A 27,257-nucleotide genomic window follows, 5' to 3' on the forward strand; every position below is an offset into this window, starting at 1 on the left:
CATTTTCAGATCCTGAGTTACCTAATGCTTTAGACTCTCAATTTATTGCTCTCTTAAAAGGTAATCGTTCTTATGTTACTCAATATCCAATTAGCCAATATGTCTCTTGTCATGCCTAATCTCCATCTTTTTCATTCTTTGCTTCTCAACTTTCAAAACTTTTGGTTCATAAAATAGTTCAGGATGTTGTAATCCATATTCTTCATTATCTTAAGCGAGTTCCTAGCATTGGATTGTTGTATAGATGAAATGGACATCTTAAAATTGAAGCATTTTCAGATGCTAATTGGGCTGGATCTCATTCAGATAGAAAATTGACTACTGGATATTGTACCTTTGTGGGAGGTAACTTGGTTACATGAGAGTAAGAAGCAAACAATAGTAGCTCGGTCTAGTGTAGAAGCTAAATATAGAGCAATGACTCACACTACTAGTGAGCTGACATGGTTGTAACATTTTCTTCAAGAGATTGGATTTCCGATTCCTGCCCCTCTTCAGTTACTTTGTGGTAACCAAGCTGCAGTGCAGATTGCGTCTAATCCTTTGTTCCATGAGAGGACTAAACACATTGAGATTGATTGTCACTTCATTCGGGATAAGATACTAAGTGGTGACATTTCTACACCTTTTGTGAAGTTGTTGATCAACTTGTAGATATGTTTATCAAACCACTGTATTGTAGTCGGTTAAATCTTATTTGTTCCAAACTAGGTTTATATGATATATATGCCCTACATTGAGGGAGAGTGTTAGAGGATATGGTTGTAATTAGTATAGTTTATGAGTGTGCAATTGTCATTTATATATAGTATGTATAGGAAGTTGAATGTCAATAAATATATGAAACATTCTTTCTCTCTATGTTTGACTACAAATTCACTTAATCGAATTTTATAAATTTGTTCCAAAAATTGTTAATTCCTAACACAACGGATAAATCCCATTCATTGCCCACCGTACAAGGTAACAAGAAACGACTTGAATTTCATGACCAATTCATTCTTAAAGAGCTAAAGGAAGGCATGTACCTAATATACTAATTAAGATAATTTGTATGAGGCATCCATGCATGCACTGGCCATTTCACAAGAAGTAGATTAGGATGACGTACAATTCATGCATTCACATATATGCATGTGATGACTCCATTTTCATTGCTCAAGCCAACGACATCATATAATATATATATATATATATATATTTATATATATATATATATATATATATTATGGGTGTGTTTTTTGGTCTACTTGAAGTTAGGTACTTGCCATATATTTGATAGTGGTGAGGCAGAAGCTATCCTTCGAATCCCAATCAGCTTTTTGAATAGCAAGGACATATTAATCTGAAAGGGCACTCATAATGGCTGCTTTTCTGTGAGGAGTGTTTATCATATGGTGAAAGAGAGAGAATTTGCATATCAAGGTCACTCCTCATCTAGTGGCCAATTTAAGAGGGTTTGGCAGCATATTTGGCATTCAAATGTGCCCCCAGGTGAAAACGTCTTTCTGTGGAGAGCTTGTCTTGATGCACTCCCCACTCATTCCAGTTTATTCAAGAGGAAAATTGTAGAACATCCTTTACGCCCCATTTGCAATTTGGAAGAGGAAACTGTTGTACATGTTCTTTGGGGGTGTGAAGCTGCAAGAGATGTTTGGAGTCAATGTTCAAAAAAGTTCCAAAAGTGTTATCTGCCTCAAATTTCAACGCTGCAGCTCGTTGACGCCATTACAGTCTCTATGGATCTTGGTGTTTTACAAGAGTTTATGATTGTAATTAAAAGAATCTGGTGGAGAAGGAACAGTTTTTTCTTTAACAAAGAATTTTCTCATCCTAATTCTTTGGTTAGAGAGGTCAACCATATTTTAGATATGCTAAGGGAGGAAGAGCAGACAGCTATTTGCAGAATAAAACCAAGATGCCCATCAGCAGAGGTTTGGTCTTCTCTTCTTTCCAACTGGTATAAAATCAACTGGGATGGAGCTATTGATAAGCTTAAAGGGTTGATAGGCATTGGCATATGTGTTAGGGACTGTGAGGGACAGATTGTTTCTACCTTGAGGATTAATAAACAAATGTATCCTGATCCTTTGCCAGCTGAGTCCTATAGTGCATTGCAGGCTTTTAAGTTTGGCATTGATTTAGGTCTTGGACAAATCATCATCGAAGGAGATTCATTGCAGGTTATTAATGATCTCAAGGCCACTGCAGATGCTTGGTCCAGTGCAAGCATGTTTGTGAGTGAGGCTAGAGTGTTATCTAGTTGTTTTGCTAAGTGTAAAATTTCTCATGTTAGGAGAAATGGTAATAACATAGCATACTTGTTAGCAAAAACTGCTCTTTCCATTTCAAATTTCATTGTAACTATGGAGGAGGCTCCTCCATGTATTTCTTCTCTTATTTAATGAAATATGAGAGATGATTTCCTTTAAAAAAGAATTAGGAGGTATCTTTGTTATAAATGTGATACAGATTTAGAGTATAGTCTCACATATATCTTTTGAAAAAATGAGATTTATTATTAAAAAAATAAAATTTTCATGTGAATTTTATATTTTATTATTTTTTTTAAAAAAAGACTTGAAACTTGTATATATTTTAAGACTAGAAATATCATTTAAGATTACTTTATTATAATTGATTGAGATAAGAGGATTCTCCATTATGAATGCAAAAGAGGAAAATGGACTTGAAAATATATCCACCATAAATGTATTATATTTGTTTTTTATTATAATTGATTGAGATAAGAGCAAAATAGTTGTGTATTTGAAAAGAAAAATATTTAACATCTCACACTCCATACCTTAAAAAAAATACTCATAAATTCCATGAAAAACTCCCCACACCCTTTGGAAAATTATAAGAGTGAAACGTGTTCACAATGTGTAATGTGAACAGTAGTTAATTTGTAACAAAACTCATTTGAAAATGCCAAATGAGTGGTGTCGATATTTTTTCATTCGGAATAGAATAATTCAGTAATGAACTCTTTGATATTTTTGTATTTGTTTGAACTTTGAACCCCAACGAAAGAATTCGACTAGTCTTTTTCCCATTTGCCCCATGAAAAACTCTATACACAACCGGCCAAGGGAATCATGGGGAAACCGCGTCCCACGTGGCAAGTTGAAACGACGTTGTTTCCTTCTTTTCTAAAATATCCTTTGTTTTCCTCTGTCTCGTTTCTTCCCACTAAAATCCTCATTTCCCCTTCGCCTTCCAGAGGTCTCTCGAAATCCCTCTTTCCTCATTCGTCTTCGTCTTCCACCTTCTCACTCAATGGTTCCCCTTTCCCCTTCGATAGTACTGCGTAGGTGATTGTGACGATGATGATTATACCCAAGTCGATGAGATGAAGGTTAGGACTCGAAGTTCCCCTCAGCGCAATCAGTGAGTCGACTCAATCTTGATAATAAAACTAACAGGCTGAGTTTTTGCTGCAAAAACAATTGGTCTGATCAAAACTCCTCTCAACTTTGCTTCAATGAAATATCTTGCTCCTTTTTTTTTTTTATTGCTAACTTCGCTTTTGAAACCCCGCCCCACTATGACCATAAAATTCACTAAAAAATAGGAGTAATCAACAAAAACCTAAGTAACCAGCAATGACCCAGATAAGATGACTAAAACGGAGGGAGACAAATGGAAAATAATTTTTGGTTATGCAATGGATCTTCACTTCTTTCATGGCAATCTGATGAGCTTCACTATTATCCACTATTTGCAAGCCTTCAAATGGTGCTGAGCTTTGAAAATGAATGGGTGCACGAGTGTCTTTGATACTATCATTGATGAAATTTTATTGCTGAAAGCTAGAGGCAAGCAGGAAAGCGATGGTTGGAGTAATGGTAGTAGTAGAAACTGAGGAGCCGACAATGGAATAATTTGAGAGGAGCTGTAGCAATGGAGCTGTACCAAAAGAATCCTGAAACTTTCTAAGGGTTTCGTCGTAGCAATGGGGCAGTGGTGTGACTAGGGGTGTAACCGGTCCGATCCGGTCTGGTTTTAGACAAAATCTAGGACCGAACCGATATGTACCGGTTTTGTATTTTTCAAAACCGATTACGCACCAGTTACTCTCCTAAACTGGTACTTCCGGTTTTACCGGTTTCCGGTCCGGTCCGGTCCGATTTTTCAATTTTTTTAAAATGTAAGTTTCACAATTTGTCATTATAAATTTGTTTATAAAAAAAAAAAATTAATTTAAAAAATATTGTTTTATACTTTTATTATAAGTTATATATTAGTATTAGTTATAAACTACATATTTAATATTAGTATTAGTTATAAAATTTTAGTGATTTAGTATTAACATTTTATGTAATAATTTATAAATTATAATAAAAAATTATTTCATATATAAATATATATAATTATATATAAAACTTTCACATAAAAAATTATAATTATACATAATATATAAAACTTATATATATTAATATATATAATATTTTGTATAAAACTTATATATACAATAATATAAATATTTTTTTTATATATTTTTTTTTATCAATCGGTCTGATCCGAAAAATCTTAAAATCGAAATCGGACCGAAATCGGCCGGTTTTCACATTCTAAGAACCGGTCTCAGATCGGACCGGTTTTCTAATTTTTCGATTTCAACTTACACCCCTAGGTGTGACTGATGTCCCTCTTTTTGGTGAGCTCTCTTTTTCTTAACTTAAGAAATGAAATAAATAACAGCCGGTTGTACTGCGGTTCCGCAGGCCGGTTGTAACTAGCAGAGCTGCCTTCCCATCACCCAAACAAGAAACATGCCCAAAGATTCCATAAGCTACAGCTACCAAGATGCCATTCGCACATTTTTCTCGCCTCATTATCAGTTCTTTCACGCCAATAGTGAATTGTCCCGCAAACTCGAACTCAAACTCAACCTGACCTCAACACCCTCCACCTCTTACTCACTGCCACTAAACGCCACTCTATCTATACTCACTTTTTAAATACCCAATGCGCTTATCGTCCTTATCCAATTCCCTTCTATTCTTGCACCCAAAACCCCCGTTTCCAATGGCCAATCTTACCACCACCATCGCCACTTCCACTCCAAGGGCTCGTCTCAAGGGCATCGTCTTCGACATGGACGGAACCCTGACAGTCCCCGCCATCGATTTCGCCGCAATGTACAAGGCTGTGCTCGGCGGCGACGAGTACCGTCGAATCAAGGCGGAGAGCCCATCCGGTATTGACATCTTGCACCACATTGAGAACTGGAGCCCCGATAAGCAGCAAAAGGCCTACGAGACCATCGCCGATTTTGAGCGCCGGGGTCTCGATCGCCTCCAAATCATGCCCGGTCAGGCATTGTTATATTGCTTTATAGGATGCTATTTTATTACTTGTATTGGTTGCTTTTTCTTCTGTTGGCCGTTGACAAAGTGGAGGAAATTGATAGGAAAGTATAATAAGTATAATAAAGCCTTGAAGAGAATTTGTCGTCTCCGTTTGTTTTTATAAAATTGTTGATTTTGTTTGATGAGAAAATGCAATACAAGATGGGGTTGGGGTTGGACTTTGTCATAATTTTTCATGGAATTCAAATTTTTTTTTTAAGATTCTTTTTCCAATTTCAGCACTATTTATATGATAACCACAAACGGGGCTCTTTTTTGGGTATTGATGTTAGGAAACGAGGAAGTATATGCTTCTAGACCAACTTACGCACTAACCATAATTGGGTCTTTAGCCCTCAAGCTATGTCCCTATACTCTTCGTCCACTGTGTATGTTCTCTCTCATTTTCTTCCCCTCCTCCCCGAGGGATATATTGGTTTTGTCATAACAAAAACACCATGAGCACTTGAGGTTGGTGGTTACTTCTTTTGAGTACAAAGTTTGTATATGTAATTCCATTGAGTGTAAAAAATCAATTTTTTCTTCAGCTGAGCTAAATGTAGTTAATTTATGCGTATTTCATTTGTCTGCATTCATTTTTTTTTTATAAGTATTTGTCTTCATTCATTTCACATGTTCCATGATTGATATTGGTTATAATTCTTGCAGGTGCAGCGGAACTCTGTGGCTTTCTTGATTCAAAACAACTAAGGTGAAATTCAGTGTGGTGTCAGTCTTTCTTATTTTTTCTTATCGGTTATGATTATCTTGAATATGCGGATACATTTTTTTTCCCGTGGCTACTGAAGTTTGCGACTTTTTTCCCGAAAACTTTGGTTGTTGGTTTAGGTTGTGTGCATTCAATTCCATATACAATAAGCATCCAATAAGAATCTCTTCAAGCTAGTCTTATGGGGCTATTAGGCATGACTGCACGTAATTCAGTTTGGCTAGTCTACATTATAGGCATCCTGTGAACCCTTATTCTTAGCCCGTTTAGTTGTGACCAATGATGTCTAGCTAGCAATAGCAATGAATTTGCTCCAGACTTTTCGTCCATGACCAAGTAGCAAGGTCGAGAAACTTCTTAACCCACATGTTCTACTTGCAAAATATACACGTAAAGTTCATAACTACCATATCTTCTTTTAATGTAGGGACATTTACTGACAAGTATCATGTCAGAATTATATTTCCAAGCTATAGTGATAAATTCTGATTTATTTGTTTATATCAATTTTCAGAAGGGGATTAATCACTCGCAATGTTAAGGAATCTGTTGATTTGTTTCATAAACGGTTTGGGGTAAGTTTATCAAGTGTCCAATCTAATGTTGTGTTAAAAATTGTTGGTCATGAAATTATTTATCTGTAATGCATATAGTATCTTCTTTTTCTCGCATTGCTCATTATATCCAATTCCATGGAGTTATACAAAGTGCTTTTTTTCCCCTTTTAAGTAAAGCTAATTACTATTTGTGATTTTAATACTGTCCTTTTTGTTTGACGAAAAATAATTGATTTCCCTATTTCATGTATATTATCCATCATGGTGCAGCCTAGTGATCAAAGGGTGAACTTGGGATGTGTTGTAGACTCAGACATCCTAGGTTTTATGCAGTAGGAGTTCCCCTTGATTACCTAATGCATGATTTTGGCTAGGGGTGTAAGAAAAAACCTGTTCCAGTACACAACCGGTTTGGTCCCGGCTTCCATATTTTGAAAACTGATTTTGACTGAACCAAACCGAAAATATATATATTTTTATATATTATATGCTATTATATAGTATACATCTTATACTTATAAAAAATATAGTATACATCTTATAAATAATATGCATGAAATTTTAATCTTATTATTTATGCTTCCTTGATATAAACTTACTCTGAGACGTAAATATTAATATTAAGTTATTAATATGTTATAATTTATCCTTATATATTAAGTTACATAATTACATATATAATATGGCATAAGAATAAGAGTACACTTTTGATATATATATATATATACATATATCAAGGATAAATACATTTTTTATAAGTGCAGTTTTACACATTTTTGGTATAATTTTTTTGTTTGGGTCATTAAAACCAATTAGCCCAACAAAAAAGCCCAAAACTGAATCACACTTTGTAAAATTGAATTGAACTGGACTGAAAGTTCTAGTTTCCTGGATGAACCGGTCTGTATCAGTTTTCAGAATTCCAAAACTGACTTGACAGGTTCGGTTCCAAAATATGTCCAAAACAGGACCAAACCGAACCAATTACACCCTAATTTTGGCGGGTGGGGTCGTGTATCTGGGGTTTGTTCTCCAAGGTTGGGTTTGAAAGGCAAGTGAGGTTCCATGTCATTGAAAAAAACTGCATATTACTCTATGAAGCTTCTCTTCGTGCTGGTTTGTCCATGTAAAATATACGTAACCCACCCATGGGTAGCCCAAGTGATAAGGGTGAACTTGTGTGCATGAGCCCCATGTCATAGGTTTGATTCTCCCTGGGATCAAACTGCGATTTAATGGGAGGCCACGGCAGTGGGTTGCTGTGCTAGTCTCCTCGGGGGTTTAAGTTCCATGGGTGAGTCCTAAGGGCTCTGTTGTTTGGTGGTTCCCCTGTCATAAAAAAATACATATATACGAATACGGACACAAAATCTTGATAATCTGGTCTTTATGGACCAGCCTTAAAGGAGAACTGTGTTACTTATGAAAAAAGAAGAAGAAAAAACTAGATTCAATTTTGTGTCCGCCTCCCCCTCCCCAATTAAGATTTACCCTGTTCACTCTGATTTCCTTTGCAGATTACATTTTGTCCAGCTCTTAGCAGGGAATTCCGTCCTTATAAACCAGATCCAGCACCCCTACTGCATATCTGTTCGGTCTGGGAAGTTCTACCAAATGAAGTAATGATGGTTGGCGATAGTCTTAAGGATGATGTGAGTTCTTTCCTTCTTTGCTGTCTTTCTGTATTTTATTTTTTGAGAATTGCTTTTTTTATTATCTACTTGATGCTTGTTTTTAAGTGCCTTTTTGGTTTATTTTGCTGCTTTTATTTAGTATCCTTTATGCCCCTTTTGTTTTTTGCTTGTTAATGGGAGTCTTTTTTTCTTCTTCAAAGTCTGTGATATGTGTATGCATGTATTTATGTATGTCATACACCTTGTGTGTACATATTTCTTGTGTACTTCAAAATAGTAAGAGCACAACACATTTTGATGACGTATAATGAATGGAAGATGGGCCCAAGTTAAATATCTGTATAAAAGAAGATTCAGATCATTGCAATTTGGACCATCTGACTTGTCGTGGCACATGCTTCTAACTTGCTGAGCTGTATAATATTTTGCTTGCTTGTGTTCATGTTCTATACATGTTGCTTTCTTGGGGTTTAGAGAGCTTTTTTTCTTTTTTTTCTTTATAATCATTCAGTGCCCAAATGGAGAGGAAGTGGTTACATTTACATAACTTTTACAGGTTGCTTGTGGGAAGCAAGCGGGAGCATTTACCTGCTTGCTTGATGAAACAGGGAGGTATGACTCCCCTGTTTATGCTAATGTGGATCTAAAGCCAGATTTCAAGGTGTCTTCCCTTAATGAAGTTTACTCACTATTGAATGAACATTTCGACCTGGCGCCATAATGTCCAAAGCTTTTGACCGCAAGGACTATGAAACTCCAAAAGGAGAAACATTAGCTTGTCTTTATGCAGGGAAGAAGTTGATGTTCGATTGTCAGATCTTGAAAGGAACAACGGAGATTTGACCACGAAGGTAGAGGATATTGACAATAAGTGGTATTATTTAGCAAAATATGAGGGTTGGTCTTCTGTCCAAACCTGAGTTGAAGATATCAGTTTCTATTTCGGTACTTAATATAACCCATTAGTTTGGGAAATTACCAAATTGATGCATCCAATGACAAAGAACCTTTTGCAGAAACATTAATAACCCATCTTGGTGTTGTCATGTACTGTAATATGGTGTTCAGCAACTCATGTTATTTGGATGCAATACTATTGACTTCTTGTTTTTGTGCACCACTTGTAAATTTCTCAAAGATACCCTTCAGTGACCGTGGTTGTCTTGTGCCTAGCTAACCTTGTATAAGTATATGGGTCATATACTTATACATATAGAGTAATGCTACATATAGTAGTAAATTGTACAAGTATCATGTAGTCATTTTGAAAAAGAGTAAGGTCTATTATTAATTTTTTTATATGGGTCATATATCTATTTACTTTTTTTCAAAATTATTACACGACGTTTGCGTATTGACAATTGCAATTATCATTTCTCTAAAAAAATAAAAAAAGAGAGAAAACAATGAAAAAGGTATTTTGAACACCTTTGGGACCTAACAGTACTTTCAAATAAATAAAGAAAATAAAATGAAAAAGTTTTAACGCCCACCGTGGGGCTCGAACCCACGACCACAAGGTTAAGAGCCTTGCGCTCTACCGGCTGAGCTAGACGGGCTTTGTTTACTTCTCTTATTTTTTATAATGAAGTATAAAATTAGAGTACGCGCTCAGACTCTTCTTCCCCACCCGTACGTATAAAAAAGGTTGGACGCCACCCTATCAAAAATCTCGTTTTCCCTCTCCCAGAAGAACAGCGAATTGAGAAACAATAGGCAGAGAAAGAGAGCTTGAGAGGAGAGATCAAAATCCCAAGATCCAAAAAGATCACCACCCACCTGCCCCCACAATGAGTGATCCCGATGACAGTAACCTTTTAATTCATCAAGAACCACCACCCTCTTTGCTACATATCCCTGATATTGATCATGATTTGCATGACTCGTTGGAGGCTAACAACCTCGCTATGCTCCGCCTCAACAGCAACAGCAACAGCAACTTCAGCTCCAAACCCGACGAACACCTCCACCACCACCACAAGGCTTGCTCCACTTGCGGCTGCACTCGTTCCTTCAAACGCCGCCCTCCCTCCCTTTCTTCTTCTTTCCAAGACTCCCTCACCACCACCATCCCCTCCTCCGACTCCGAACCCACCAAGCCCAAGAAGCTCTTCCTCGACCAGGACTACCTCACCCTCCTCGGCTTCTCCAAGCTCTCCCTACCCCCCTCCGCTCCTGCCCAAACCCAACCTACTTCCCTGCCCCTGTTCCACCCTGTTCTCTGTCGCTCCGCTTCTGACCCTTTCAACTCCCCCCCCTCCAAGAACGCTGTCGTCCTGCCTCCGATGGATTCCCTTGCTGCTGAGTCAGGTTTCCCCGTCCTCAACTCGAACCCTCATTCCCCGGAGCATGCGAGGACTGGTGTCATCCAGGTCACACCGCCGTCGAATTCCAGGTTGCCTCCTCTTCCTCCGACTCTGCGTCGGTCGATTTCGGACCCGAATCCGTCACCGGCGAAGACCCACTCATGGTCCTCGAGCTCTGGGGATGTAAGCGTGGGTTTGAGCAAAGAGAAGACCCCCAACTCCAAGGTTTATACCTCACTTTCGGTTTTGTATTACACTTCTTTTACTGTTTGTTTAGAGAAAATGGTTCTTGAAATCGTTGGGTTTATTCTGAAATCATCAATCTTTGTTACTGTTTATTGTGCTTCATTGATTTCAAGTGAATTGTGATTTTTATCGAATAATGTGCGGGCTTAACTTACCTATAAAAAAAATGTGCGGGCTTTAACTTTGTTTTGGGTGATAGAAGAGGCTGAGAAGGATGAAGGATCGCATGAACGAGATGAACAAGTGGTGTGAGCAGGTCATCCGAGAACAGCAAGAAGAAGAAGATGGAGGCGCTGAACATAATAATGCCGCAACAAAGGTTTGGTTTTGTTTTAAGCTCAATCCCTGTTTGGCTCCCTACAAAAATTGAAAAGAAAAAATGTAAAAGAAAATAAAAGAAACCTTTGCTTCAATGTAGTTTTATTTCTAGATATGAAAATCTCACGGCAATTAGGGTCGGTTAATGAGAAACGAGGTTCTTCTTCTCGGTTGTAATTTCTTCTATCTATTTTCGCACATTCTCTCTGCCACCAAGCAGAAAATTCGTACATTTCCTTTTGTTACTTCCATTTTCGATTTGATTTGATTTGATTACAAGGCATTAAATTTGATGTCAGTGATGAATAAGGTAATCATTTTTTGTTGCAGGATGATTCTTTGCCAGATTTTGAAGAATCTGTGTTCGTGGAGAGGGTAGGGGAGGGCCTAACGGTTCGTTTCAAGTGTCCCTGTGGCAAAGGCTATCAGATTCTTCTCTCTGGAAGAGACTGTTACTACAAGCTCATGTAGATTGAGCAGGCATTAGGCCTGGCCCAAAAGGAGGATACTCACTACTGTGAAAACATAGTTTACTAATCATGCATGGGTATGATTTTCTTTTTTCAAATCTTTTTTCAAATCTGTTCAATCTACATCAGTCACAGTGCCTGACATTCTCAGGTTCGTCAATTCTTTTTTGGATTCTTCTAGTCTCACATTTTCAGATAAGTACTTGTAACTCTTGTTGGGTTGTGTTGGGTCCCTGTTTTTATACATCTTTTCATAGAATTCTTACGGATATGGTTGGGTTGTGGACGAATTTCCAATCAACTGGTTGGGTTGTGTGCTTCCAACTTGGATTGCGTCAATGGAAATATAAATGATCATTGGAATTTTCGTGCTGCTACTTGTGAAAATGGATTGCATTTGCATTTCAGATGTTTGAACTGCATCTTTTTATTTAGAACTTATCAGTACATGACCTCTGATTCCAATTTCTGCAAAGCAGTTCGATTCAACCGAAGGATAGAAAATAAATTCAAGTGTTCATCGTCCTTAAGAAAATTTATAAGAGGTTTGATTCAATTTAAAATTTTGATATGTAAAATTTTGAAGATACATAATCTAATATAGATTAATTTAGAGAAATACTATGCAAATCTGGAGATAAATATAAACACAGTTAAATGAATAATCTATTTAAATATCTTTTCAACGTGATATAATTTAATTTAAAATATAATATATAAAATTTAAATATTATAAATAAAATTGTCACTTGAATGCGCAAGTGTTGATATCAACGGTATATAACGCCGATGCCGACGCCGAATAGACAGCTTTCGTATCGTACGTAGCTGTGCCCTATCACCATCTGATAAAAAGTCCGAGAAAATGACCAATACCTGCGTTGCTGGTGTTGTCCGTCCCAATCTCTTCAAACTCGAGAGAGCGTGGTGGCGCGTGCCCTTTTCGGTGGGGCTTTAAAGATCCTTTCCCCGCTATGAAAACGACAAGTGGACGAACCCAATAACATCGAGGAAACAAAACAGGGTATCTCTTCTGTTCTGTTTTCCAAAATCACGAGAACCCTCTCCCATTCTCTTCTAGATCCCTCTCTTCATTCACCCTTTCTCCTACATTTAATTTATTATTTTTCTTTTTCTTTTTTACATTTAATTTATTCTTTCTTCTCCTTTGAGCAATTCACAAGTGGGTATATGCTATAAGCTTAAATTATACTCTGGTCAATATAGAGATTCGATACTGCATGAAGTAACCCTCAGATCTCAGTTTTCGTTTTCTCTAGATTAGAGGGCTTTAAGCTCTTACTCTCAGTCTAATCCCAATACCCAAAGCCATGATTTACCCATCTGTTTCTACTCAAAAACCCTCTACAACGGTAATACCAAAATTCCATAAGCCCCCACCAAAGCTTTCTCTCGCCAACTCCATGTCCATCCTTTGTTTCCATCGTCACAAACCTAACATCATTAACGAATCCGCAAAACCCGGAACCCGTTTCAGAGACCCCATTACTGTGAACCCAACTCAATTCCATTTCAAAAAAAGCGTGAAACAGAAGGGATACGAGGAGAGAAGAGGAACTTCCTCAGTGAATAGCCAGCAAGTGTTGCTTTTGTGTGGGTTTGGCTATTGGATACAGGGCTTTAGGTGTTTCCCATGGCTCGCTCTCAACTTCCACATGGCTCACTACCTTAACATGCACCCTTCAACATTGCAGCTGGTGCAACATGCCGGTAACCTTCCCATGGTTGCTAAGCCTCTCTACGGATTATTGTCGGATGCTGTTTATATTGGTGGCGCTCGAAGAATACCTTATGTTTCCATTGGAGGTTAGTTCGCATCTCTTTGCCTCGTCTCCATTATAAATTTCTAGTTTATTTCCAGTTTTTTTCATGTTCGTTTGGTCTGCTTCCTTTCAAAATTTGTTCCTAAATTTGTTGCCCTATATATTAGTTTTAAGTTTGACGTGTCTTTTTATTGCCAATTCATTTCTATTTCTTCTTGTTTCAGGTGGTGGTTTAGATTCTATTTTTCTTTTATTCTTTTCTTTGTTTGGTTTTGCTTTCTTGCTCCTTTTCCCAACTTACCTGTGCCTTTGATTCAATTTATTTGCATAATTTTTTGAAAGAGAATAAAAAAAAAAAAAAAGTAAAGATGACTGAAGTTTTCGGATTTCTTGGAATTAAAAAAATGTTTGGGTGAATTTCGGCGACTATATATTTCAGTTGTATAAGTCTTCTCAAACCTTAAAGGGGCTAGTTCAATTTGGGTGAAGCCATAGAAACGAAAATCTTATATTAATATCTCAAGATTCTGATTTTGTCATGCATGCCATTCTTGGAATTGTTTCTTTCTAGATGACATAATTATTGTGATTTGTTCATAGAATTCTACTAGCAATGTAAATTAATCCTTATTCTGTATCTTGCCTTGTTTGGATGCTAAAACCACCTTAGATTTTATGATTAGTAGTGAAATAGTTTGAGTGAAAATGTTTTATTTGGATTTTGTAAAAGATGGTGGGTCCCATTGAAAATGTGTTAGGATGTAAAACATAGTTGTTTTAAATTTTTATGAGGACTGTAGTAGTGGTGGGTTATATCAATCATTGGTATATTTTTTGAATGATTGATTAAAAATATTGAAGTGGTAGGAAGAGAATAGAGTAAAAACTACTGAAGTGGCAGGAAGAAAATAGCAGTTGAATGGCAGGGAGGAATCTGAGTGCCGCAGAAAAATGGTGGAAAGAAGAAGATAAACCTGGGAGAGAACAAAAAATAGTTATGGCACTGTGTGTAGGTCTCTTGCCGGACAGTTGCGTCAGTGTAATTGAAAAGGGTTGGGCTCCTTGTTGATGTCAGTGAATAGGGATGAGACACTTCAAACACGGGTTAAACATTGTTTAAGTTCAGAAGGTTTTGCTTTTAATATATGGATTGAATATCATCTAATCCGTACAAAAACCACATGAAAAATCTTAAAATGGTCTTCAATCCAAACCGTGAATAGGGATGATGTTTTTCCACTTTTAATGGTAGTTCTTTCTTTTGCTTAAACCATTCTAAGCTTCAAGTTAGAAGAGCCTATGTAAATGCCATGAAAGATACTGATAGAATGCAAAGTTTTCAGTTATTTTGCAGGTCTTGTCATGGGGGCCATTAGCACTAATCCCTGTTGCTGGTGAATCCCTTCCAACTCTCATGGCTTGTGTTCTTCTCGGTAATCTTGGAGCATCTATTACAGAAGTTGCAAAAGATGCTCTTGTTGCAGAGTATGGCAAAAAACACAAAGTAAATGGACTTCAGTCTTATGCATTTATGGCTTTAGCTGCTGGTGGAATTTTAGGCAACTTAATAGGTGGATATTACTTACTGAAAGCACCATCCAGAACCATGTTTATTGTGTTTGCAATTCTACTTTCTCTTCAATTTGGGATTTCTGTGACAACAAGGGAGGAATCCCCTGGTTTACCACAGCCATTGAATGGCTGTCTTGCCAGGAAATCTTTGTCAGGAATCATCAGGAAACAGTTCTCTGATCTAATAACAGCTGTTAGTGAGAAGAGTATTTCCCGCCCTCTAGCTTGGATTGTAGCTTCTATTGCTGTTGTCCCAATTCTTTCAGGTTCTATCTTTTGCTATCAAATGCGGTGTCTACATATTGATGCTTCAGTCATTGGGATGTCTCGAGTGATTAGCCAGTTGGTTCTTCTTTCAACAACTGTTCTTTATAATCGTTATTGGAAAAAGGTTCCCATGAGGAAACTGATTGGTGCTGTGCAGATTTTGTATGCTTCTTCCCTACTTCTGGACCTTGTTTTAGTAAAACAGATCAATCTTAGATTTGGAATTCCCAATCAGGTGTTTGCACTATGTTTTTCGGGTTTAGCAGAAACTCTTGCACAATTTAGGCTCCTCCCCTTCTCAGTGCTATTAGCAAGTCTATGTCCCCGGGGTTGTGAAGGATCTCTCACTTCTTTTGTAGCATCATCCCTCTGTTTATCAGCAATGATAAGTGGATTTTTGGGTGTTGGATTGGCTTCTCTTATGGGAATAACATCCAGTGATTACTCAAGCCTGCCTATGGGAATTCTGGTACAGTTCCTTGCAGCTTTAATTCCTTTAGGATGGATTCATTGCATACCCATGGCAGAAGCTGTTGCTGAGAAGGAAAAGAAGAGAAGTATGAGTAAAAGAACTCGAAGAAATAGAAGGGTTGGAAGAATGGTTTTTGGTTCAGTTTATGCTTATCGGCGGGAGAGAGAATCTGAGACACAGAGTTGAAGATGCCAAATAGTTCTACAGTCACTTTTTCTTAGAGAACATGGGATAGAAGAAAGGAAGCATTGAATTTTTCAAGCCCCGTTCATTGTATTCATGCTCAACCAAAGCCCTTAACAAGGCTCCATCTCTCAACATGGGCTCTGAGTTTTGATTATCTTGTTTCCACCATAATGGTAAGATTTTCCATCCATGAGTTTTGCCTCCTGGAAGGAGGCAATCATTTTGTTATATCAAAATTTTCTGATTCATGAATGTATTATTATTAAGTTGAGACTTCTGAACGCTAATATCAGGAGTTCCTCATTATTACCCTTTTATCAGGTCCTAAGGAATCTTCATTTTCATTGCCAAAGGTGTTGTGGGACACCATGTGAAAGCCTCAGTGAAGTAGAAGGCATCTTGATAATCTGAATCGTCTCGGTCTTAGAAAGAAACCTCTGGCCCTGCCCTGCCCTGGCCCTTCCTGGGAGCTAGCAGCAGAACGCCTCTCCTGGAGGTTGGGGAGCAAAAACTAGAAGTTGTGGATATCGGTTCCCCTTCAATTTCACTCATTTCTTGTAGGCAATATCTTTTGGTTATTTTTTTGAGATTAGTACAACAATACATTAAGAACCAAGAAGCTGAAGTTTCGAGCATCTAATACATGAGATCATGGATACATTGCAGAGAAACGGATGCAAAAGTGGGAGTTAAGTAGAAAAAACATTAATCAGTACTGACGTACAAAGGGAGGAAGTTTTAAGTATCTAAGCTCAGGGTCTGCTTAGGTCGTCAGGACACAAATGGAAACCATGGATTTAGAATATTTCCAAGGATTTTATTCTTGGCATAGAAACATCCACCATGGAGTTAATAAAGATGGAACCTACAGGCCAAACCTTAATATGTCCCCAAACACAAAGATCAGATTCATAGGGAGCATAAAACCCAATTCACCCAGAAGATTGACCAGACATGCATAGAATATATTAGCTAAGAAAGCTATCAATGTAGGTGTAAAATCAATAAGAGAGTTCATTGAACACAGATTCCTTTCGTTTCAGGCATAGCAACATTACTGCCAATTTTTTATTTTATTTTTTCAAGATTTGCAGGAACTTTATTTCCATAGTGAAATGAACCAATTACCTTTTCTATGGTCGATCACTATTTGACAAGCAAAACAAATAAAAATCGAGGCTGGAGGAGAAAATGAAATTAGTAAAATAAGATGAAGCTGAGTGAGAAATCTTGCGGTGTCTTGCTCTTGCGAGCGACGCCATTGTTGGGAAGCGGAGAGAATCGTCGTATAAGGGCCTATTTTGAATGACAAATTGCCAAGCCTTTCCAGCCCATATCGGGAACCTCTGGTCACGTGAGGTTTCAGGAGTATGCCTAAAGCCTTTTCAGCTCACAAAGTGACTGAGTCTGAGCTCCAATCATCAAGTTATGGGGTACTAAAAATAGCACCTTTAATCCAGTCACATTCACCACGATCGTCTTGGGATCAACGAAATATCCTATTAATTGATCAAATGCCAAGACATCTATATCATATCTTCAACATCAGGAGAAGAACCAGCTCCCTTCATTATCAGAAGTAGGTAATCAAGCATCTCATAGATTGAATTGGAGCAAGGATGTAGTTTATCAGCGACATAGAAACAATGGGTGTTGCCATTAACGCTAATCCAACTGCAGCCAGGAGCCTTCCTCATACCTCTTTCTTTCATCATTGTTCTTACTTCAGCTACAACATCCCATCTCCTAGAAGTAGCATATAAATTTGATAGCGAGATATAATTTGAGGGATTCTTCGGTTCTACCTGAATAAGACACCCATAAGCCAGATCTTGCATCTCAGAATTCCCATGCATTACAGAGGCACTAACAAGAGCCCCCCAAACACTTGGACCAGGTTCAAGAGGCATTGATTTAATAAAATCTAAAGCTTGATTAAGCTGGTCTGATCTGCCAAACAAATCAACCACACAAGCACACATCTCTACTGTTGGTTCAATTCCATACACATTTAGCACGGAGCTATAGATATTCAAGCCTTCAGTCACCAATCCTGACCTTCCACATGCAGAAAGAACCCCTACTACTGTTATCATGTCTGGTTTGATCCCAAGCTGGAGCATCTTCTCATATAAAAGGACAGCCTCCTTTCCCCTTCCATGCAATCCATACCCAGAAATCATTGAACTCCAAGAGATTGCATCTTTACAGAAAGAATCATCCTCGAAAACTCTCCTTGCACAAACTAAACTTCCACACTTGGAATACATATCAATTAAAGCATTACACAAAGGCGGATAATTATCTAACTCCTTTCTGATTGCGAACCCATGAATTTGTTTCCCCCCAAGTAAACCACCATGTGAGCCACAAGCAGGAAGGATGCTCACAAGTGACACTCTGTTGGGCTCTATTCCATCCTTCACCTGCATATTGTGAAAAAGAATGAATGCTTCATCTGAGGCTCCATCCTGAACATAACCATTGATCATTGCCGTCCAAACATAAACATTTTTGCATCTCATTCTGTCAAAAACCCGTCTACCCATGATAACTTTATTATTCCTCGAGTACATATCTATCAAACAACACCCCAAGTGAACATCCGATCCCAAACCTGAATCTAATACATTTTTCACAGTATAACAATGAAGTTCCCTCCCATGATCCCATCTCCCAGTATCACTGCCACAAACGGGCAGCAGGCTCGAAACTGTAAATCCATCGGGTTTCACCCCATCATTCTGCATAAACTTTACAGCTTCCCACATTTCCTTATCAAAACTGCGATCCCACGAACTAGCATATCCCGCTATTAATACATTCCAAGAACCTGAATTTCTTTTCGGCATTTCATCAAACAATCTTCGGGATTCTTCACATTGGCCGCATCTACAGTACATCGACATTAATGAATTGGCAACAACCATATCTGAAAGAAACCCAATTCGCAAACTCTTCCCATGAATCAGTTTCCCAGCAATAGAATCTTCAATCTCGGCAGATACTTTCGCGAGGGTAGCAAGCGTGTAATCATCCGGCCTTTCATCACTAGAGCACATTTCGTTGAACAAATCAAAAGCGTAATTATATGAACGATTTTTCAAATACCCATTAATCAATGAGTTCCATAGGTACGCATTCTTGAACTCAACTGAGTCGAAAACGAGCCGTGACCAAGTTGAGCTTCCGCATATAGAGTAAGCAGAGACGATTTTGGTGGCAAGGAAAGGGCTTTGTCCGAGCCCATGTGTGAGAATTTGAGTGTGGCATTGTTGGCTGAGGCTCAGGGATTGGCAGTCTATTGCATACTGGAGAGAATGGAGGAGGGGAGTGAAGGGCAGCTGGGTGATGGTGGTAGAAGCGTAATTACGGGAGATTGCGAGGGCAAAGATCTTGCGTGCAGAGAAGAGGGTCATCAGAGTTTGTTTTGAATTTGGCGGGACTGAAGAACAGAATATAGCGACTAGAACAGAATTTGGCGAGTCTCTCAAATTCGACTTAATTTCAAGACTTGTATAGCATTTATTCTTATGCCTGTTTTGAATTTATTATTAATTCCTCCCAACTCATTTCATTTTATACATCTCTTCTCAATATTTAAATATAAAAAATATAAATATTTTTTAATTTCAAATTTTCATCTAATTATTACCTAATCATTATAGCTTTTCCAAACTTCTAAATAAAACATAAAAAATAATTCAACTTTTTCAAATATCAAAATAAATATTATATTATAAAATTATATTTTAATAATATTTTAATTTTATAATATTTTTATTCAACTTTTTCTCTCATTTCTCAAAACCTTATAAAACATATTAACTCAAATCATTTTATTATTATTCACAAACTAGTTAACTACTATTTATAAATCATCTCACTATCCAAACGAGACATTAATCCAATGATCATAGTTTATGCAATTTATGTCTTAAATAAATTTACTTGTATATACGAAATTGAAGTTGATAAGAAAGAGTAATATTAAATACAGTTTAGGGTGTACAAATCTAGCATATTTTTTTTTTAAGTGAGACCTATTATTAGAAATTTAATATTTAAAAAAAAAGTGCCGAAAGTTTGCCCAATACTCTGAAACTGTATAAATCATTTTCTCCTTAAGAAATATGTAACCATTTAAATTTTGTTGTTGGTGAATACAAAGTCTTAGAAGTGTGAACAAAACCATTTTAGTTCCACAAATTCTTCTTTCTTTTATCTCTTTCTTATTTTATGATGGTACCCAAGTAATCAATCGTTTTCATTGTTTCTCTATTCTATTCAAAATTAAAAAGAATTAAAAAATTTACAGGAAATCACAAAAGTTAAAGACAAAAAATATCCGCAACTTCAAAAATCTAATTCTAATCTTAACACAAGATTGATGATCTAATTAAACATTAAAATAAGATAGCATGATTTGTTTGTATTGACTTGCACCATCAAGCATGCAAAAAGAACATGACGACAAGGATCCCCTGAAAGATCAACATGTGTTGTACAAGCATAAAGCATGCAGAATATGCTCTGTTTTTTCTTCTCTCTTTCTTTGTTTAACGTTCTAATCAGAGTTGCATTAGTGTTAATGGTATGCTCTGTTAAAGAAATGAACCCTTTACTTAATTAGTTTCTTTGGTGCTTTAGATCTTTTTTTAAAAAATATACTTCTTCCTCCATTTGTTTCTCAAAAAGTATGAGCAGAAACAGAGAAGCAAATCACTTAAAAAAAAGCTGAAAACGTACAAAATTAAGCCTTCTTTTCTTTGTATTTATCTTGTACTTGCCAGGAATCAACACAAAAGCCCCTACAGCAAGAAACCACTAGGCACTAGCTGAAGGCTGAAACGTAATACAACTTCCCAGAGGGCTTTCCGATCCTGATAGTAAAGTACAGCAAATAAAATAACCCTATTATCAAGTTAAAATGTTACACGCATCACTTTTCCCACCACTTTATTGGATTAAAAAAAAATACATATGTTTTGTCCGGATTGCATATTTAACAACCCAGATTTTTCAAAACGCGTGCATATCAGTCCGAACGCTCCTAGTTAAGAGCCTTCTCCAGTTGGTGATGAAGTAGTGATTGATATACAGTAAGTCGAGAAAACTGAAACTAGTCAAAGATTTAAAAAGGGAGTGACTAGATTCTGCAGACTAGCTCTGGTTGTGGCGCTGGCTGTATTGAAATTGCCATGGACATCATCCATCCATAATCCATCCCATATTATGTCCTCGTTTGAGGCCTCAGGCACAAGCACATTGCTATTGAGCAAGGAATAGAAATAGCTCTGCTCCTCAGTGGTGTTGGGATACATGGTGCTCATTTCCTGCCTTGCTTGAGGTACAGATGTAGCCTTATGGTCATTTTCATCGAGCAAGGCCAGGATCCTTTTCATGTCCGCTTGATTCAGTTGCAATTGTTGCTGTTGCTGTTGTTGTTGTTGTAGCAGCTGCTGCTGTTGCTGCTGTTGTTGAAATTGCTGCCTCCTTAGCAGGCGTGTTTTTGCCTTTTCAGAGGCATCAGAAGGGACTTTAGCTTTTTTCTTGAAATGGGTCCTCCAGTAGTTCTTGATCTCATTGTCAGTTCTCCCTGGCAAGCTTCGAGCAATTGTTGACCACCTGAATTTGTGATTTAGGAACGAAACTATCAGCATAAAAGTCTTTGAGATCAGTAATTTTAAGACCATATTATAAAGAAAGATACCTGTTCCCCCATCTAGCATGCAGCTCTAGAATTATGCTCTCCTCATGAGGGGTTATCTGCCCCCTCTTGAGGTCTGGCCTCAGATAATTCACCCACCTCAGTCTACAGCTCTTTCCATTCCTTTTCAACCCTGCACAGCCAAAAACAGAGAAATATGTCATCCCTCAATCCAAAAACTAGGAAAATAGGCCTAGATCGTGGGACTACGATAGCAACAATTTGGTAACAGGATGACAACAACCAAAAACCAAAAAAGGAATGAACTATAATCAGCCAAAATAAGAGAAGCACTTGAATGCAAGAGTAACCACTATAAACAGTCTAAAAAGAAAGTCTTTCCCACGTATTTCACAGCTGCAATTAGGCTGTCTACTTTTTATCTAACCCCATTACCCTGAAGGAACTTCTAATGAGCATGACATTCAGGGTGTCCAAAGTTCAAACCAGTCACCTTTTTTCACATTCCCATGCATATATCTATATAGATAGGTAGAATTTGAGCAAGAATCAATGCAGCCGCGCTAGTAGTTACCTGCAAGCCTAGCAACAGAGTTCCATCGTCCTTCACCATGCAGCCTGACATACTCAATAAGCAATCTATCTTCGTCAGAAGTCCAGGGTCCCTTCCTCCAACCCTCCTCTCCTATTAAACCCCAACCCAAATGGCCAGCCATTACCCCAAAGTTCATGTAAAAAAAAATGCAAAAGCTTTGTATGGCGCTTAGGTAATGCCTGTCTTCGAAATTCTATCGCACCTCGAGTCAGTGCTTGTCGCATATTTATATATGCCCCAAAGCCCCTTTCTTCATCCCATCACTCAATTTGAAGTCATTTTCAACTACTGTTTAAGGTACGAATTATCAATGCGAATACCATGCCATCAGTATTTGTAAAATGATCAAAATACCCATCATTCACTTTTTATTTTTTATTTTTTTGGATTTTTCCCTTTTTTTTTTTTTAATGCATAGGCCCAAGTTAATTACTCCGTTTGGATATACAAACACTCGACTCATCTCATCTCATTATTATAATTTTTTTAAATTTTCATGCAAAATATAATAAAAAAATCAATTTTTTTAAATCTCAAAATAATAATAATATTAACAAATAATATTTTAACAAAAAACCATCTCACTATCCAAACCATATGAAAAAATCCTCACCGTTAATCTGTTGTCTGAACTCGATGATTATTAATCCAAAGCTACCATACCAATAAAGCAGCCATAAATTTTGATCAAGCGGTAAGAAATTAATGGACATCTTGATAATGATAGTTTTGTGATACACAAGGTCATTTGAGGAATCCAAAGATGTGCTCAGGGATTGGGTGACATGCTCTAGAAAGGATCGAAATCAATTACATAGAATTATATACGTCGATACAGATTAAAGTCTGATAGGCATCTCATGGCCTGGGGACACGTGTGAGTTGCGTTTTTGCATCAAGATTCTAGACCATATAAAAATGAATAGCTCTAAAGCATAAGCTAGGAACTGGGACATAAAATATTTGTGGGTGGTGGAATTTTTTAACTTGAAAAATACTACAAGACCAATGGATTTTTCCCAGCTAGCTGTTGGATTTGCTTACCTCTTAAGGAGAGTGATGGATGAAATCTCCATTAATTTTAATAAAATAGACTTTCTTTGGATACCATTTTGGGTAGAGAAATTCTATTTACAGTTTTTACTTAGCGACTGTATGTGCAGATTTTTTATTAAATGAGAAAAAATATCATTTTAAGAAGAATATTTTTATAATTTTAAAAAAATTTAAAAATAAAATTATCTAAACTTATATTCATGTAATCTTTAAATAGAAACTATATTTAACAATGCTCTTTTGGTATTATGGTATTAAAATATCGAGGGAATTGATGTTTTGGCACGTCACCATAGGGACACGTGGTGTTTTCGAGTCCTATTTCTGGAAAGGAAGTGTTTCTACAGCCACAGGTGGTACCATGGATTTATATATGTTGCCCATCTGGAGCTTGAATTGCCTGAAAAACTCTAGGGCAGGTTTGAGTCGGGCCGGGTTTTTTATTTACTAAATTAATAACTAGGGCATAATAATTCATTAAAATTGATAGAAAACGATCGAACTAAGGGCCAAGCCATGAACCCAACTAAGTGATTAATTGCATGGCCGAGTTCAAGGTGTTTGTAATATAAGAAAGTTAATTATTTGTATCAGTTATTTTCTGTTAAAATGAATTTATTTTTATTATAAATAATCATTCTTATTATAAATAATTCATCATAAATATTTATTTTTTTTATAACATATATTTTGGCTAATATATATATATATATATATATAAAGCTGTGGATATATATATATATATATATTAAAAGAAAAAAAAGGCATAAAATCATGAAGAGATCGTACTGGGGCCATTTGTTCTTTATCTTCTTGCAAACGTGTCACCTTGTAATAAGTTTGTTGTAATTAGTAATATTAATCTGTTTTGGAACCATCTACATGCAACCTAATTTGCACGGAAGATTTGTACTCTCAAGTCATGCTAACATGATCATGAGTACCATTTTGGAATATCTCTAATTAATTAATATTTAGTGATATTAATCTATCTAGATACTTCTAATACGTGTTTAGTACGGATAATCAATAAAGCAAAACCCTGAATAATATAATTGTTCTAAACAAAAGTACTAGCGCCTGTCCAAACAGCTAAGCATATATATAAATGTGGAGTAATGCTACATACAGTCGTAGAATGCGCAAACGTCGTGCAGTCGCTTTAAAAAAGAGTGAGGTCCACTATTAAAAAATTAATTTTTTTTCAGATGGATCCTTTATTTATTCACTTTTTTCAAAGTGATTGCACGGCGACTGCACGCTCACGACTGCAACTGCAAGTATCATTTCTCATACATGTTTGCGCGCTTAAAGGTCAACACGTGAAGGCAGAAGAAGAAGATTTCATATTCCTTATGCCTTCGATCGATGCTTTGTTTTTCTTTTCTTTCTACAGGCCAGGAGTCTTTTCAGAGTACTGGATTGAGATGAAATCAGTTTGTGGGATGTTGTGGGGTTACGAGCTGTACTATTTATTTAACTGATTTCCATATCTTTAATTTGCTTTATATATATATATATATATATATATTAATTAATGTGCAATTAAGGGATGTGCCGTGGCATGTATGCCTCTGGTTTCTAGAATCTCGACGTGTTTTGGCCAAAACACATGGAGGACTCTCGGTTTTGCCCTATATATATAGATATTTATGTATGTATATATATCGTGTTGAGTCAGAATGTCACTAAGGGGCGCCCAGCCAATTGTATGTTTATGTTCTACTTTTTGACGACGTTGTTTATAGGGATGAAGATCATGGAAATTATACGGTAGCTAGAATTACTATGATTGCATGATCTTAATTAATATTAATATAGGATTGGATCCAGTAGTACTTATTATGAGATCTAGCTAGTCTTTCAATGAAAAATGGTGAAATTATTTGATCCAGCTTACAAGAAGGATAAATTAAATATACGGCTGATTAATGCATATGATCAAAGTTATGTGATCGATCTGTCTGATCTTGCATGCAGTACTACTCCTGATTATTGTACCCAGATTCGTATTTGAATGAAGTTGAATGCTCTAAATATCAAGATTATATATATATCTCATGCTCTTATATATTAGTTAATTAAATAGAAGGGAAAAGCTTCCACACGGATGCATATCAAATCCATTTTTGTACCAAGCCAATAGATGGATGACACGTAGACACTCTAGAAAAAACTTCTATGAACTCGCGTGCATGCAGATCTGGCTCTTTTCTTCTAAAATCTCCTTCCCTCCAAATCGTTCTCCCTCCCTCCCCCATCTTTGCACATCGTTTTGCTTATCAGAAAAATCACCTCCCTCCACAACTCAAGAACATGAGAACCATAGTAAAAATATGATTTCAAATCTTCTCATACTAAAATCCATTCATGTTTATTTCAACAATCCATCATTATTCTTCTTTAACTAATTACATTCTCCCAAACCACAATATTTGAACGCGGCAACTCTATTTCCTCAGTACCCAAATTAAAAATGCAGTAATGTAATTGATGAAGATTAAGTAAAAATATGATGTAAATACAGTTATATTCGAACAAATTCAAAAAAAAAAACCCTAGATTTCTAATGCAGAGAAGTCGAAATTCAAACAAAGAAATATACGGGGGATGCAAAGTTTACCTATTGGGGAGGAATACGAAAAACCCAATTGAGATTGAAAGCTAACTAACAGAGAGGAAAATGAATAAAGAATGAGAAATTCGAACAATGCCCCCCATTTTCTCAGAGTTTACCTTCTGTCGGCTTTGAAGATAAGTGCAGGTGGTGGGTGTCGCGTTGAGTGCACGTTCCGGCGTGAGTTTTTGAGTCGTTGTGCATCATACATAGAGGGAGGTGATTTTTCTAATAAGCAAAACGATGTGCAGAGATGGGAGAGGGAGGGAGAACGATTTGAAAGGAGGGAGATTTCAGAAGAAAAGAGTCAATCTTGCATGCACGCGAGTTCATGAAAGTTTTTTATAGTGCCTACATGTCATCTATCTATTGACTGGTGCAAAAATGGGTTTGATACCCATCCGGCTGGAAGCTTTTCCCTAAATAGAATTCAATAAAGATATTTTGAAGAACTTTAAAATGTGGAATATAATTAATATTGGAGCTAGCTAGCGGAAATGGATCAAATCTTCAAGTTTACAGGATGGATTTTAGAGTTCAAAGATCGATAAGGATGAATATGTATTTATCCAAAGATTGGATGGAGGGGCAGAACGGTAATACTGATAATTAAAGATTTGATCATATCAACTACAAATTATTAAGAATTCAAATGAAAGTAAAGAGACGGCCAGTAATATTTAGAATTTTGCCAAGAGCTTATAATAATTTATATATAGTGCCTGAGAGTACGTAGCTAGCCATGCATGCAGATGCATCTCAACGTACGTACGGTGGGGGGCTCTGGATCGGTTTTTTTCTACACAACTTCTACAACACTTCACACTCTATATTTTTTTAAAATTTAAAAATTTTAAAAAATTTTTTAAAATTTGTTTTTTGAGTTTATTTTTTTAAAATTATTTCAAATTTTAAAATCATTATTCATATAATAAATATTTGATAAAAGAAAAAAATTATAAAAATTAAAAAAAATATGAAATATGGAGTATGAAGAGATTATAAAGATTTATTCTCTTATAAATTAACACCAACGATTAATAAACACGTACGTGATCTTTAGATCATAGTACTACTGACAAATTAATTCATCAAATAATAAAATTTAAAATTTGACCGACCTCATTTAATTAATATATATATAAATTATAGAATACACAAATGTCGTGTAGTCATTTTAAAAAAAAAGTGAAGTTTATTATTAAAAAATTAATTTATTTTCATGTGAATCCTATATTTATTTATTTTTTTTAAAATGATTGCACGTCGCTTATATACATACTATTATAAATATCATTTCTCAAATATAAATATTAGAATTGACGATCGAAATGCAAACTAGTACTACGATGTACATGCATCCGTACACACATATATATATATATACACATACTTTATAAACTTTATTGATCTGCTTAC

The 27,257-nt window shown here is 36.4% G+C and overlaps 5 protein-coding genes and 1 non-coding gene across 7 annotated transcripts; 3 read left to right on the forward strand and 3 right to left on the reverse strand.

Annotated features, from left to right (window-relative positions):
• Positions 1-4,803: 4,803 nt before the first annotated feature.
• Positions 4,804-9,419, forward strand: LOC109010428 (haloacid dehalogenase-like hydrolase domain-containing protein At2g33255). Its single transcript, XM_035692594.1, has 5 exons — positions 4,804-5,320; positions 6,027-6,069; positions 6,602-6,662; positions 8,162-8,296; positions 8,835-9,419. Exons 1-5 carry the CDS (start codon positions 4,975-4,977, stop codon positions 8,997-8,999), a joined length of 750 nt encoding a protein of 249 aa, XP_035548487.1. The 5' UTR covers positions 4,804-4,974; the 3' UTR covers positions 9,000-9,419.
• Positions 9,420-9,764: 345 nt separating this feature from the next.
• On the reverse strand, positions 9,765-9,837 carry TRNAK-CUU. Its single transcript has one exon. It is a non-coding gene; the product is annotated as a tRNA-Lys (tRNA).
• Positions 9,838-9,906: 69 nt separating this feature from the next.
• On the forward strand, positions 9,907-11,990 carry LOC109010426. Of its 2 annotated transcripts, none has more exons than XM_018991261.2 (3): positions 9,907-10,809; positions 11,030-11,149; positions 11,479-11,990. In XM_018991261.2, exons 1-3 carry the CDS (start codon positions 10,069-10,071, stop codon positions 11,617-11,619), a joined length of 1,002 nt encoding a protein of 333 aa, XP_018846806.1. In that variant the 5' UTR covers positions 9,907-10,068; the 3' UTR covers positions 11,620-11,990. The 2 variants fall into 2 exon arrangements, with proteins under 2 accessions (XP_018846806.1, XP_018846807.1); XM_018991262.2 differs by having other exon boundaries at positions 9,959-10,809; positions 11,033-11,149.
• Positions 11,991-12,569: 579 nt separating this feature from the next.
• LOC109010425 (probable folate-biopterin transporter 9, chloroplastic) lies at positions 12,570-16,799 on the forward strand. Its single transcript, XM_035691655.1, has 3 exons — positions 12,570-13,445; positions 14,746-16,072; positions 16,221-16,799. Exons 1-2 carry the CDS (start codon positions 12,950-12,952, stop codon positions 15,897-15,899), a joined length of 1,650 nt encoding a protein of 549 aa, XP_035547548.1. The 5' UTR covers positions 12,570-12,949; the 3' UTR covers positions 15,900-16,072; positions 16,221-16,799.
• Positions 16,800-16,917: 118 nt separating this feature from the next.
• LOC109010424 (pentatricopeptide repeat-containing protein At1g28690, mitochondrial-like) lies at positions 16,918-19,366 on the reverse strand. The gene has a single exon (XM_018991258.2). The coding sequence runs from the start codon at positions 19,316-19,318 to the stop codon at positions 17,426-17,428; it is 1,893 nt and encodes a 630-aa protein (XP_018846803.1). The 5' UTR covers positions 19,319-19,366; the 3' UTR covers positions 16,918-17,425.
• A 1,650-nt stretch (positions 19,367-21,016) lies between these two features.
• LOC109010427 (transcription factor MYB2-like) lies at positions 21,017-22,301 on the reverse strand. The gene is made up of 3 exons (XM_018991263.2): positions 22,145-22,301; positions 21,613-21,742; positions 21,017-21,527 (listed from the first exon to the last, which is right to left on the reverse strand). Exons 1-3 carry the CDS (start codon positions 22,299-22,301, stop codon positions 21,026-21,028), a joined length of 789 nt encoding a protein of 262 aa, XP_018846808.1. The 3' UTR covers positions 21,017-21,025.
• Positions 22,302-27,257: the final 4,956 nt, after the last annotated feature.

The sequence above is a fragment of the Juglans regia genome, chromosome 7, assembly GCF_001411555.2.
Source record: "Juglans regia cultivar Chandler chromosome 7, Walnut 2.0, whole genome shotgun sequence".
NCBI lineage: Eukaryota > Viridiplantae > Streptophyta > Magnoliopsida > Fagales > Juglandaceae > Juglans > Juglans regia.